Below are 13,665 nucleotides of genomic sequence, written 5' to 3'. Positions count from 1 at the left end.
TGACACGAACAGATATCTGCACGCCAGTGTTCATAGCAGCATTATTCACAATTGCCAAGAGATGGAAACAACCCAAATGTCCTTCAACAGATGAGTGGATAAATAAAATGTGGTATATACAAATGATGGAATACTACGCGGCAGTAAGAAGGAACGATCTTGTGAAACATATGACAACATGGATGAACCTTGAAGACATAATGCTGAGCGAAATAAGCCAGGCAGAAAAAGAGAAATATTATATGCTACCACTAATTTGAACTTTGAAAAATGTAAAACAAATGGTTTATAATGTAGAATGTAGGGGAACTAGCAATAGAGAGCAATTAAGGAAGGGGGAACAATAATCGAAGAAGAACAGATAAGCTATTTAACGTTCTGGGGATGCCCAGGAATGACTATGGTCTGTTAATTTCTGATGGATATAGTAGGAGCAAGTTCACAGAAATGTTGCTATGTTAGGTAACTTTCTTGGGGTAAAGTAGGAACATGTTGGAAGTTAAGCAGTTACCTTAGGTTAGTTGTCTTTTTCTTACTCCCTTGTTATGGTCTCTTTGAAATGTTCTTTTATTGTATGTTTGTTTTCTTTTTAACTTTTTTTTTTCATACAGTTGATTTAAAAAAGAAGGGAAAGTTAAAAAAAAAAAAAAAAAAAAAGGAAAACAAGGAAAAAAAAAAAGATGTAGTGCCCCCTTGAGGAGCCTGTGGAGAATGCAGGGGTATTCGCCTACCCCACCTCCATGGTTGCTAACATGACCACAGACATAGGGGACTGGTGGTTTGATGGGTTGAGCCCTCTACCACAGGTTTTACCCTTGGGAAGACGGTTGCTGCAAAGGAGAGGCTAGGCCTCCCTATGGTTGTGCCTAAGAGCCTCCTCCCGAATGCCTGTTTGTTGCTCAGATGTGGCCCTGTCTCTCTAGCTAAGCCAACTTGAAAGGTGAAATCACTGCCCTCCCCCCTACGTGGGATCAGACACCCAGGGGAGTGAATCTCCCTGGCAACGTGGAATACGACTCCCAGGGAGGAATGTAGACCTGGCATCGTGGGACGGAGAACATCTTCTTGACCAAAAGGGGGATGTGAAAGGAAATGAAATAAGCTTCAGTGGCAGAGAGATTCCAAAAGGAGCCGAGAGGTCACTCTGGTGGGCACTCTTATGCACACTTTAGACAACCCTTTTTAGGTTCTAAAGAATTGGGGTAGCTGGTGGTGGATACTTGAAACTATCAAACTACAACCCAGAACCCATGAATCTCGAAGACAGTTGTATAAAAATGTAGCTTATGAGGGGTGACAATGGGATTGGGAAAGCCATAAGGACCACACTCCACTTTGTCTGGTTTATGGATGGATGAGTAGAAAAATAGGGGAAGGAAACAAACAGACAAAGGTACCCAGTGTTCTTTTTTACTTCAATTGCTCTTTTTCACTCTAATTATTATTCTTGTTATTTTTGTGTGTGTGCTAATGAAGGTGCCAGGGATTGATTTGGGTGATGAATGTACCACTATGTAATGGTACTGTAAACAATTGAAAGTACGATTTGTTTTGTATGACTGCGTGGTATGTGAATATATCTCAATAAAATGAAGATTTAAAAAAAAGAGAAAAAAAAAGAAAAAAAAAAAAAAGAATGACCAAACACGCACATGCATGCACACACACACACACACATACACACAACAGTAACAATAAATTGCAGAGGAAAGATGGGAGAGAGGAAAAAAGAGAAACTATATAGAAATCTATATGTTTGGTTTTTTTTGTTTTTTTACTGTATATCTTTTTGTTGTTGTCTCCAGGCTGATAAGCTAGGAGGAGCACAAGCATGGAACAGAAAATCTAAAAACACATTTGGGCAGCAGAATTCCCTCGCCGTCACTGAGCTGTCATACCAGCACCTGGTCTTGCAAAATAGAACCCAACTAGCAGCAGGGACGATGAGAACAGCCACTCATGACACTTTTCTACAGTATTTCAAATGTCCACCACAGGAACCCTTGAAGAAAATCAGTTTATAGAAGCCACTTGTTGTAGTTTGCTAATGCTGCCGGAATGCAAAACACCAGAGATGGATTGGTTTTTATAAAGGGGAGTTTATTTGGTTACACAGTTACAGTCTTAAGGCCATAAAGTGTCCAAGGTAACACATCAGCAATAGGGTACCTTCACCGGAGGATGGCCAATGGTGTCTGAGAAACCTCTGTTAGCTGGGAAGGCATGTGTCTGGCATCTGCTCCAAAGTTCTGGTTTCAAAATGGCTTTCTCCCAGGACGTTCCTCTCTAGGCTGCAGTTCCTCAAAAATGTCACTCTCAGTTGCTCTTGGGGCATTTGTCCTCTCTTAGTTTCTCTGGAGCAAAAGTTTGCTTTCAACAGCCATCTTCAAACTGTCTCTCATCTGCAGCTCCTCTCTCAGCTTCTGTCCATTCTTCAAAGTGTCCCTTTTGGCTGTAGCTCCTCTTCAAAATGTCACTCTCAGCTGCACTGAGTTCCTTCTGTTTGTCAGCAACTTTATACTGCTCCAGTGATTTAATTTAGACCCACCCTGAATGGGTGGAGTAACACCTCCATGGAAATTATCCAATCAGAGTCATCACCCACAGTTGGGTGGGGCTCATCTCCATGGAAACACTCAAAGAATTACAATCTAATCAGCACTGATACGTTGGCCCACACAAGATTACATCAAAGAATATGGCTTTTCCTGGGGGACATTATACATTCAAACTGGCACATCACTGTTACCTCTTGTTTACAGTTTATATATGTATGCTAGATAGGAGATATATATATGTAAAAGGTACTTTAACTACTGTACAAGCTGATTTCATAATGTGCTTTAACGAGTTTAACTATCAGCTTCCATGTGGCCTTAAGTGCAAAGGGTTTTAACTAAGGATGGAAAAAGGGAAGCAGTTTGAGGTTGAATAATTATAACAGTGGGATTTCCCCCAGGGTTCTGTCTCTCCCTGCCAAAAGAGGGGGTAAGGTGAGGTGGTCGGGACCATGGAAAGCTGAGAGTGAAATTTTATCCAAACTCATTCAATAACCTTTTGATTTATTTCTAAAAGGAAACATGTAAGGGTAAGTGGTCTCCATTCCCCAAATTTCACATCGCTGATTTGAGGGCTCCTTGTGGTGGGATCAGAAATAATTAGAGTGTGGGAAAAATGACAGTTAAAACCGCACCTGGAGCAAAAAAAAAAAAAAACAAACCACATACAAAACGAACTGCTGCTTTCCTAAGTCGCGTTCTTTTACAAGCCCCCCTCCATCCACCCTTCCGCACATAAGGTGACTTCCTGTCGTCTAGAATGTGATGTTTTGGTCATCTCCAAAGGCTGCAGTTTTATACTGGGGGACTGATGACACCTTTTATCATTATAATTATTCTTAGGGTTCTGGTTATAATTATGTTTAAGATTTTCTTTTTAAGAAAACAAAAAACCCAACCCCCCTCCCTTTAGGTTTCAAACCAAGATGCAGGGAGCAGGGTGCCTTTCAGTGAGCGGTGGCTCTGGTGCCCTGGCTCCCCAGCCCTCGGGCCCAGTGGGCTACTTGGTGTGGCAGCCCCGCGAGGCTGCCTCCAGCTCAGTCTTCTCCTCTACTTCCCCTCCCCTGGGTTAGGTGTGTCAGGGCTGGAGGGAGGACCGGGCGTTTCTCTCCTCGTGTGTGTGACTTGAGTGGTGTGTGTTTCTTCTCTAGCGCTTGATCTCATGATCTCTGTGCTCTTACCTCGAGTTGGCTGCACCTGGAGCCCCACCTGCACGGCACCCTCCCACCTCCTACTGAGGCAGGCAGCCTGGGGTCCACGGGAGGAAGGGACGATGCCTCACGGCTCCAGGGTGAGAGCCCGATGGGCAGATGCGAGCCTGGATAGATGCTTGCTTAGTAGGTATGTGGCATATAGAGATACATAATTTATAATGAGAAGGGGAATGGCACCTCCTGGGACTGGCAGAGATGTGAAGTATGTTGCCAAGCACATGGGTCCATGATCACATCCCTAGAAAGATGAGGCCTATGCCATAGACACAATATAAACCCATAGATGGGGTTGTGTATAAGAAATATTATGTAGAGGGGAGCAGGGGATGGGGGCTCAGTATACAGAGCCTCGGTCCCCATTGCAGACAAGCCCCATGCCAATCAACCGGTCTCTCTCTCTCACACACACAGGAACCTGTTTCTACGCTGATGCATAACAAATGCTCTCCTGCACAAACACCAGGGAGCTCCCAGCACTTTTTTCCCCAGGATTCGGGATGTTGTGGAGTCATCCAGGCCCCTATTGACCTCCATTGTCCTGACTGCAGGAGGCTGGTCCATCCCAGAAGTTGCTAAGTGCTGAAGGTAGGAAAAGGAGGAGGCTTTATTTTAGCAGGTGCTCTCCTCTAGCAGGTAGCATTCTATCTTTTTGCCCCTGGTGCTGTCAAAAAATTCTTCTCTTAACAACCTGTGAAACTGACCTGCAAGTCTAGGCACCAGGAAAGTTGGCCCTCAGTTGTCTCCCTACCAAAATAAAATTGGCGTCCAGGTCAAAAAAAGAAGGACCTCAAGTCAATAACCTAAACTTCCACCCTAGGAAACTAGAAGAGCAAACTCAAGTCAAAGCTAATATAAGGAAGGAAATAATAAGGATTAGAGTCAAAATTAATGAAATAGGGAATAGAAAAACAATAGAGAAAATCAATTAACCCAAAACTTGGTTCTTTGAAAAGATCAACAAAATAGACAAAACTTTTATCTAGACTGATGGTTGGGGGGGAGACCTCAAATTACAAAAATCAGTAATGGGAGGAGGAGAGCATCATTATGACTTACAGAAATAAAAACGATTATAAAGGAATACAGTGACTGACTGCACACCAACAAATTAGATATATGAAATGGATGCATTCCTACAAAGATGCAAACTACTGAAGCTGACTCAAGAAGAAATAGAAAATCTGAATAGACCTATAACAAGTAAAGAGATTGAATTAGTAATTTTAAAAACTACCCACAAAGAAAAGTCCAAGCCAGATGGCTTCACTGGTGAATTCTATCAAACATTTAAAGAAAAACTTAAACCAATATTTTACAAATCTTACAAAAAAAAAAAAAAAAGAGAGAGAACAGATTGCTTTCCAACTCATTACATAAGGCCAATATTATCCTCGTATCAAAACTAAAGACATCACAAGAAAAGAAAACAACAGTCCAATATCCCTTATGAATAAAGCAAAAATCCTCAATAAAATACTAGCAAATAAAATCCAGCAGCATATAAAAAAGATTGTACAATATGACCAAGTGGGATTTATCCCAAGAGGGCAAGATTGGTTTAACATTCAAAAATAAATAATACAATGTACCACCTCAGCTGAATAAAGGATAAAAACCATGGTTTTGCACAGGAGTGTGCAGTTGTTCCAGCACCATTTGTTGAAAAGTCCATCATTTCTCCATTGAAATACCTTTGCTACTTTGTAAAGACCAGATGATTACATTTGTGTATGGCTATTCTGGGCTCTCTATTCTGTTCCATTTATTTATTTGTCTGTTCTTCCACCAATACCATGCTGTCTTAATCATACTTATGATTTCAATTATTGAAAGAGTTATGTTGAATTCTCTCACTATTATGGATTTTTCTATTTCTCCTTGCAGTTCTAGCACTATTTTCTACCTGTATTTTGAAGCTCTGTTATTATGGCCATACGTTTAGGACTGTTATGTCCTCTTTATGAATTAAACCCTTTATTATTATTAAATGACCTTCTTTACTACTAGTAATATTCTTTGGTCTGAAATCTATTGTGTTTGATATCAATATAGCCACTCCTGCTTACTTGTAATTAGTGTTTGCATGATACAACTTTTTCTATCCTTTTACTTGGCCTTATTTATGTCTTTATATTTAAAGTGGGTTTCATGTAGGCAGTGTCTTAATTGAGGTGTTTATATGCTTAATATTTAATGTGATTATTGATGTAGTTAGGTTTAATTCTGCCATCTTGCTGTCATTTTCTATTTGTCCCACCTGTTTGTTGTTCCCCCTTTCTTTTTTTTCTGCCACCTTTGGATTAATCAGGTATTTTTTCTGGCTCCATTTATCTCCTTTGTAGACTTGTTAGCTATAACTCTTTGTTTTATTATTTTGGTTGTTGCATTAAGGTTTGTAGAATACATAAAATTTAACAGTCTGCCTTCAAGTGAAATTACAAAATTTGGATATAGTAAGAGAACCTTACAATAGTCTCTTATTCCTCTCTTCCTGCCTGTGTAACATTGTCATACATTTTACTTATATATATATATATATGTTATAACCCCCCCAAAACATTGTTATTATTTTTGTTTAAACAATCAATTCTCTTTTAGAAATATTTAAATAATAATAAAAATTATTTTTATTTACCCACATCATTATCATTTCACTTTTCATTCCTTCAAGTAGATGAGAATTTCCATCTGGTATAATTTTTCTTCTGCTGGAAGAATTTCCTTTAACATTTTTCATAGCACAAGTCTGCTGTCAATGAATTCCTTCAGTTTTTATATGTCTGGAAAAGACTTTGTTCCTTTTGTTCTGTAAAGATATTTTTGCTGAGTATAAAATTCTAGGTTGACAGGTATTATGCTTCCAGTACTTTAAAGACGTTGCTCTGTGCTTCTGGTTTGCACTGTTTCTAATGAGAAATCTGACATTCTTATCCTTGTTCTTCAGTGTGTAATGTGTGCCCCCACCCCGCTTTGGTTGCTTTTAAGATATTTCTCTTTATCACTGGTTTTGAGCAATTTGCTTAAAATGTTCTTTATTGTCATTTTCTTCATGTCTCCTGGATTTGGATTTCCTTAAATTCTTGAACCTGGAATTTTATAGTTTTCAACAAATTTGAGAAACTATCACTCTTTATATATTTTTATATTTTTGTTCCCTCCCTCCTTCAGGGACCCCAAGTACCTACATATTAGCCACCTGAAATAGTCTTACAACTCACTAATGATCTATTCATTTTTTTAGTCACTTTTCTCTGTTTTTCACTTGGATAATATTTATTGCTGTATCTTCATAGTCGCTACTCCTTTCTTCTGCAATTTCTAATCTCTCCTTAATGCTCTCTAGTGTATTTTTCATCTCAGACATTGCAGATTCCATCTAGGAAGTTTGATTTGGATCTTTTTTTTTTTTCCATATTCAAAGTCTACTTAACATGCTCAATATTTCCTCTAGCTTCTTGAACATATGGGATACAGTTATAACTGTTTCAATGTCCTTTCCTAGTAATTCTACCATCTAATAAGCCAGACACAAAAGGACAAAATAGTGTGTGATAACGTTTATATGAAATATCTACTATAAGCAAATTCATAGAGACAGTAGATTAAAGGCTTCACGGGCTGGGGAAAGGGAGGACAAGGAGTTATTGCTTAATGGGTACAGAGGTTCTGTTTTGAATGATGAAAATGAAAGGTGGTGATAGCACAATATTGTAAATATAATTAATACTACTGAATCGTACATTTTAAATGGTATGGCAAATTTTGCTATACACACACACACATACATCACTATAATTTAAAAAACAAACAAACAAACAAAAAAAAACTTGTCTTACAAAAACAGGTAGCTAGCCCCGGCGGGGAAGGGGGTAGGGGTGGGGGGCTGTAGTTTACCGATATGAATTTTCAAAATATTAGTTAAAATGTTATTTTGATTACTGAGTTTCGGGCGCCTCCTTACATTTTGCATGGGCAGTCTCGTCCTGCCTCCGCGGTTCTCGGCCCTCCCTCTCCAGGAGCCAGAGGGGAGGTTACTACAAGCTTCTCCCTTGCAGCCGCAGAAGAGGAATTATTACAGAGAATTCAGGCCACCAAGGATGTCTGTCCAGACGGCCCCCTGCGACTTGCTCCACCTGCATCCGCGCGACCCCCTCACTGTCCTCCTGCGACGGGGCACACCTGGCCAGCGCGCCCCAACCTGCTCGGAGCCATCTGCCAGGAGGCACGCAGCTCCCCGCCCTCCCCACTGGGGTCTGCCCCGGCTTCCTGCAGACCCTTGGGGAGGGGCCCTCTCCTGGCTCCGGCCGCGTCCCGCCCGACGGCCAATGAGAGGGCGACATGCAAATGAGCAGGTGCAGTGGCGGCCGGCCCCCTCCGGGCTGCCGCCGCTCGGGGGCTGTTAGAGACTCGCTGGGCGGCCGCGGTGCAGACGCGCGGGCTCCGAGCTGCGAGCTCCGGTCTCCGGCCATGGCCCCCGCTCCGCCCCCCGCCGCCTCCTTCTCGCCCGCCGAGGTCCAGCGGCGCCTGGCGGCCGGCGCGTGCTGGGTCCGCTGCGGGGCCCGCCTCTACGACCTCACCAGCTTCGTGCGGCACCACCCGGGGGGCGAGCAGCTGCTGCGCGCGCGGGCCGGCCAGGATGTGACCGCCGACCTGGACGGGCCGCCGCACCGGCACTCGGCCAACGCGCGCCTCTGGCTGGAGCAGTACTACGTGGGCGAGCTGTGTGGGGACCCACAGGTACAGCCGGGCCCCGGGTCACCCCTGCACGCATGCACCCGCCCACTCCTCCCCCAACCCCCCGACCCCCGAGCAAACTCGGTTCACCTGTCCTCCAGGGAGAACGCAGGATGACAGCCTCCGCCCTCCTCTGCGCTCCCCTCTCTTCTCTCCAGGTAACAGGTCATCACCCCCCTCCCTGTCGGGCCAGTTTGCCCTCCCTCCCTGGACTGCCCCCTGACCCTCCTGCATCCGCTAATTCTCCCATCTCCTGAGTTACCCCCTCCTTCCTGCTTGTTGCGTCTGCAGCCTCTGCCGTCTGACAACTTGGATCACCGTTTCTGGCTCCAGCCCCTCACATGCTCTGACTTCCCTCGGCTTCCCTTACCAGCCTCTCCCTCCTTGCAACTGCTTCCCATTTCTGTGCAGGTGACAGCTCCAAGTACGTCTCACCTGTCCTCCCCTCCCCACCCCGTCCCTTTTTGTCCTTAACTAGTGTGAATTTGCTGGTGCAGCCCCAGCCTTGCACTAGAGCTTCCCTGGGTGGGCAGACAGGACCAGGTGGTGTCTTGCTGGCATGTGTCCTTCAGTATCTTCATCCCTTGTCCTGAACACTGGCGTGGGTGTCTGGGAGAATGAAGGGCTAAGCCAGTTTCTCCGGGAGAAGGGATCAGGCTTTGAGTGCAGGCTGTGTGCTAAGCTGGCAGGTATTTAAGCTTCCAACTGACCCTTGGGTAGGTTTGTTATCCCCATATTAGGATGTGGAAACTGAGTCTCAGAGAGGCTCTGTAATTTGTCCAATTTCAAAACACCAATTAGTGGAAAAACCAAGTGTCCCTGGCTCCAAAATCAATGCTGTCTCCATCCCGAGGGACCACAGACAGGGGAGATGGCCCCCCACATAGGCTCCAGGTAGGCCCAGTCCGGAGGCAAACTGACCCCTGGCCTTGCCCAGGCCTGGTTGGAGGATGACAGTGGGGCCATCACGCTTAGATATGAATAGATGCTGCCCTCTTCTGGCACCTGCTTTCAAGGTGGATCCAGGTGGATCTGTGGATGAAAGGATTCACCTCTCACTGCTCCAGGTGGCTCCTCATTGGGCTGTCTTGCCTAATTCTTCAATCATTTATTCTGACTTACATTCGGTTACTCATGGTCCCTTTCTTCATGGAGCTGACAAATGGAGAGGGGGGACATTGAACTACATAGTGTTGTCAGAGTATGAATCTGGGGTACCCTCCCCAGGTTGGGGGGTGTGATTCAAGGAGAGCTTTCTTGAGAAACTGACATTTACACTGAATGCTAAATGATGGATAGGATTCAGCCAGGTGAAGTGTGCTGGGAAGAACCTTCCAGACAGAGGGAACAGAATGTGTGAAGACCCTGAAGGGAAGGGCATGGTACAGTCAAGGGACATAAGTAAACTCATTGTGACCAGAGTCTGGTGCAAGGAGACAGATGTGGGGCAAAGCCAGAGATCAGCCATGCAGCCATGGTCAGGATTTGGAACTTGATTCTAAGAACAGCTGGAAGCAGGGAAGGGATTTAAGCAGGGGTGGGCATGGTCAGATTTGCATCTCTGGAAGAGAACCCTGGCTGCAGGGCAGAGAAGCAATGGAGGGAGGAAAAGTGGATGTGATGGGTCCAAACGGGAGGCTATAGCATGGTGCAGGCAGGAGGGAGCAGTGACCTGCACCAGGATGCTGGTGCCAAGGAGAGGAGAGGAATTTGAGCGATTTCACAGGTAGAATGTCTGGGCTTGTATGGCAGAGGCTCCATGCCGAAGGAGCAAAAGTTAGCCATAGTTGCAAGCAAAATTGTAAGTAAGGAGATTGGAACCAGAATTCTAGAGGCTGCCTGGCTTGTAGTGGCTCATGGGACCCATCCTACATTGTAGCTGTGTCCTATAGCCTGGACCCTTAGGGTGTGGCTTCTCCACCCTGCTCCAGCCTGGGTATCCCTCCTGGTCGGCTGTCCTAGGTGGCCGTACCTCCCTCCTCTGCTAACCGCCAAGCCCTACGGTTTGGTTTTGGTTTTGCTCTGCTTTACTTTGTTTTGCTTTGTTTTGCCTTACCCAACCCTCAGTGAGGACACACAGAGAATACAGAGACCAAATATGCTTCATACTCCGTCACCCACCAGTTACCCCAAAAGTCCCAGTGTGGCCGTGTCGCAGGCTTCCATATATCTGGGCCCCTATCCGAGGATGTGGAAAGAACAAAAAACTGACAACACCATACAAACATGTGCCCCAAACCTGACCGATGACCACACTCACCAAACACTCCAGTTGCTTACTGGCTTCTGTCTGCAGCTTTCTACTCTTCTGGGAGCATATGTAGTTGTCTTTAAATTGGGGGAGAGGGGTGGCCAGAAGCAAAATCTGGGATTGGGTATCCTTTTAGAGAGAAGCCGCCTTCTTATGGGCTGAGTGGAGACCAGTCACTTTCTGCTCTTCTCTCTAGCTAAGCCCCTCTAGTGGCCTCCGAGCTGTCCTTGTTCACTTCCCTCTGCTCCTCCTGCTGAGGTCAGCGCCTGGCTCCGGTAGTGGGAGGAGCAGGAGGCACTGATGGGCATTGAGGGGAAGTGCTCTGTTGCTTGGGGCTCATTTCCGAATGGCTCCCCTCCCAGGGGCCCTTCTGTCCTGGCTTAGTGCTTGGATGTGAGCATTCAGGAGCTGAGCTGTGAGACTTCCAGGGAGAAGGCCTGGCCCCATTTGTGTCCCCTGTCCCCCACTTTGCTGCACCCCCTCTGTATACACACACACACATTCATTCACACCATGGCACACACACAAAACAAGTCAAACTCGTTTGAGCCAACATACTGTGGGAATGACAAGATCTGCTGTGGCCGTGGCCGTGGCCATGGCTGTAGCCTTGGACGGGGAAACCAAGCTGCCCACCCTGAGTGAGTGAAACAGCGATGGCTGAGCAGGGAAGCCAGACCCTCCTCTCACCCGTGGTCCTCAGGGGCCGGTGGGGTCAAGCTCCTCACTCGAAGAGTGTTAGTGAGGCATGAAGTCAATTTATTGAGCTGTAACCAGCATTAAAAAAAAAAAAAAAGATGGTAGATGATGACTGATTAACAGTGCAAGTATAAAAAAGTTCTCTAATGAACAGAACAAATGTATAACACTATTACAAGGAATTAATATTAGGGTGATTTATGAGGGGAAATGTACCTTTTGCAAACTATGGACTATAGTAAACAGTAAGATTTTAATATTCTTTCATCCACAGTGACAAATGTGCCACACCAATGTTAGGGGTCAATAATAGAGGGGGATAGGGGTATGGAATGTTTTTGGGTTTTTTGTTTGTTTTTGTTTTGAGTAATGAAAATGTTCTAAAATTGTGGTGATGAATGCACAACTATATGATGATACCGTGAGCCATTTGGATGGATTGTCTAGTGTGTGGCTATATTTCAATAAAACTTATGAGCGAGAGAGAGGGAGAGAGAGGAAGGGGGAAGGGGGAAGGGAGAAGATGGGGTCCCGCAAGGAAGGTGCTGGCTCTGCTGCCGCCTCTACCACCACCACGGGCTCAGCCGGGAGAGGCCAGGCAAAGGCAGCTCTGGAGATGGGGCTGTGAAGCAAGTACAGATCAGTGGCCTGGTGCTATTAAAAATAGTCAAACATTATCAAGAAGAAGCACAAGGAAATGAAGTTGTCCAAGTTGTGCTTTTCGGCCTGCTTGTAGAAGATCAACTTGAAATTACTAACTGCTTTCCTTCCGGCACACAGAGGATGATGCTGACTTAGATGAGGTTCAGTATCAGGTGGAAGTGATGCAGAGCCTTTGCCATGTGGACACTGTCCTCCACGTGGGCTGGTGCCCTCCACATACCGTAGCTCCTTTGTCACCTGGGTGCTCCGGATTCTCAGTTACCAGCATGCCGTTGAAGGAGCTGTTCTCATTTATGATCCCATAGAAACTGCCCAAGGGTCTCTCTCACTGAAGGCATACAGACTGGCTCCTAAACTGATGAAAGTTTGTAAAGAGAAGGATTTTCCTCCTGGAGCATTGAAAAAGGCAAATATCACTTCTGAGCATGTTTGAAGAAGTGACACTCATAATTTAAAATTCACATCCAATCAGTGTCCTAGTGGAGAGCTTGAGAAGTCAGCCGTAGCAGCTGAACAGGAATTGCTGGGTCTCACCAGCAGCAAGCACTTGGGGAAGAATCTGCAGCTGCTCATGGGCAGAGTGGATGAACTGAGCCAGGATATGGTTAAACCATAACCCACACAGGGGGACACTACTACAAAGCGGCAGGAACATCAGTTTCAGCAGCATCACCAGCAGAACGTGCAGCGCTGGCATGGAGCAGAGCCCTTGCTCCCTGAGGAGGATCTGCCCAAGCTCCCCAAACCATCTAGCCCCCTGCTGGGAGGGACTCACTGCTCTACCAGGCCAGGTCGATGTTTACAGCCGAACACCAGGAGTTCATAGCCCCAACCTCGGCAACCTCGTCGTGGCCCAGGCTCTTCAGGAAGACAGCTGAGAGAGGGGGGTTTCCGAACAAGGAGCTAACACGTGCTCTTGAGATCCCTTGAGAGCACAGGGGATCCCTTTAATGTCAGTGCCACCTTTGGCTATAACGTTGTCTTTCTAGTCAAAAATAAAGTAAAATAAGATTAAAAAGAAAGAAGGGGAGAGAGAGGGAGGGAGGGAAGGAGGAAGGAAGGGAAGGAAGTACTTGGGTCTAAATCTGCTTCCAAGATCACAGATACTGTGCTTCCCAGACTCAGGTCATCATGTATCATTGTCACAGTTTTTACCAAATTATATTTAATTTTTATCTTTCAATAGACTCACTTTTTATTTTACCATTTGCTCACCCTAGGTGATCATACCTGCAAAATCACAGGTATGGCGGGTACTTTAAAATAAATATAAAACTATTAAAATGAGAAATGCTGATTTTTATCAGCCACCCTGCTCCCCAGCAGCAGAGCATGGCCACACTCTGGGATCCTGTGCGCAGGGCTTCATAACTTTGGTACCCTGTGGATCATCTTCTGGATTGATGAAATAGATGAAATTGTGTGTTAAAAAAAAAAGTGGGAAGGTGTGTTTTTCTGGTGAGAGAGCTACAGGATTTCATCACAAGCCTACAGGGGTACTCCCCCTCCCCAATTGTGCCACCAAGAGGATAATAATTGTCAGAGG

At 45.2% G+C, this 13,665-nt stretch overlaps 1 protein-coding gene and 1 pseudogene across 1 annotated transcript in view; both read left to right on the top strand.

The window, feature by feature from the left end:
• The first annotated feature begins 7,934 nt into the window (after nucleotides 1-7,934).
• Nucleotides 7,935-13,665, top strand: part of FA2H (fatty acid 2-hydroxylase) — a 48,912-nt gene continuing 43,181 nt past the window's right edge. Inside the window, exon 1 of the mRNA XM_037815904.1 lies at nucleotides 7,935-8,509. Within this exon, the coding sequence (XP_037671832.1) occupies nucleotides 8,111-8,509 (399 nt within the window). The 5' untranslated portion in view covers nucleotides 7,935-8,110. The remainder of the gene's footprint in view (nucleotides 8,510-13,665) is intronic.
• LOC119518636 lies at nucleotides 11,980-13,074 on the top strand (annotated as a pseudogene).

This window comes from Choloepus didactylus, chromosome 22 (assembly GCF_015220235.1).
Source record: "Choloepus didactylus isolate mChoDid1 chromosome 22, mChoDid1.pri, whole genome shotgun sequence".
In the NCBI taxonomy this organism is placed as follows: Eukaryota; Metazoa; Chordata; class Mammalia; order Pilosa; family Megalonychidae; genus Choloepus; species Choloepus didactylus.
This window is presented reverse-complemented; position numbering and strand designations above follow the sequence as displayed.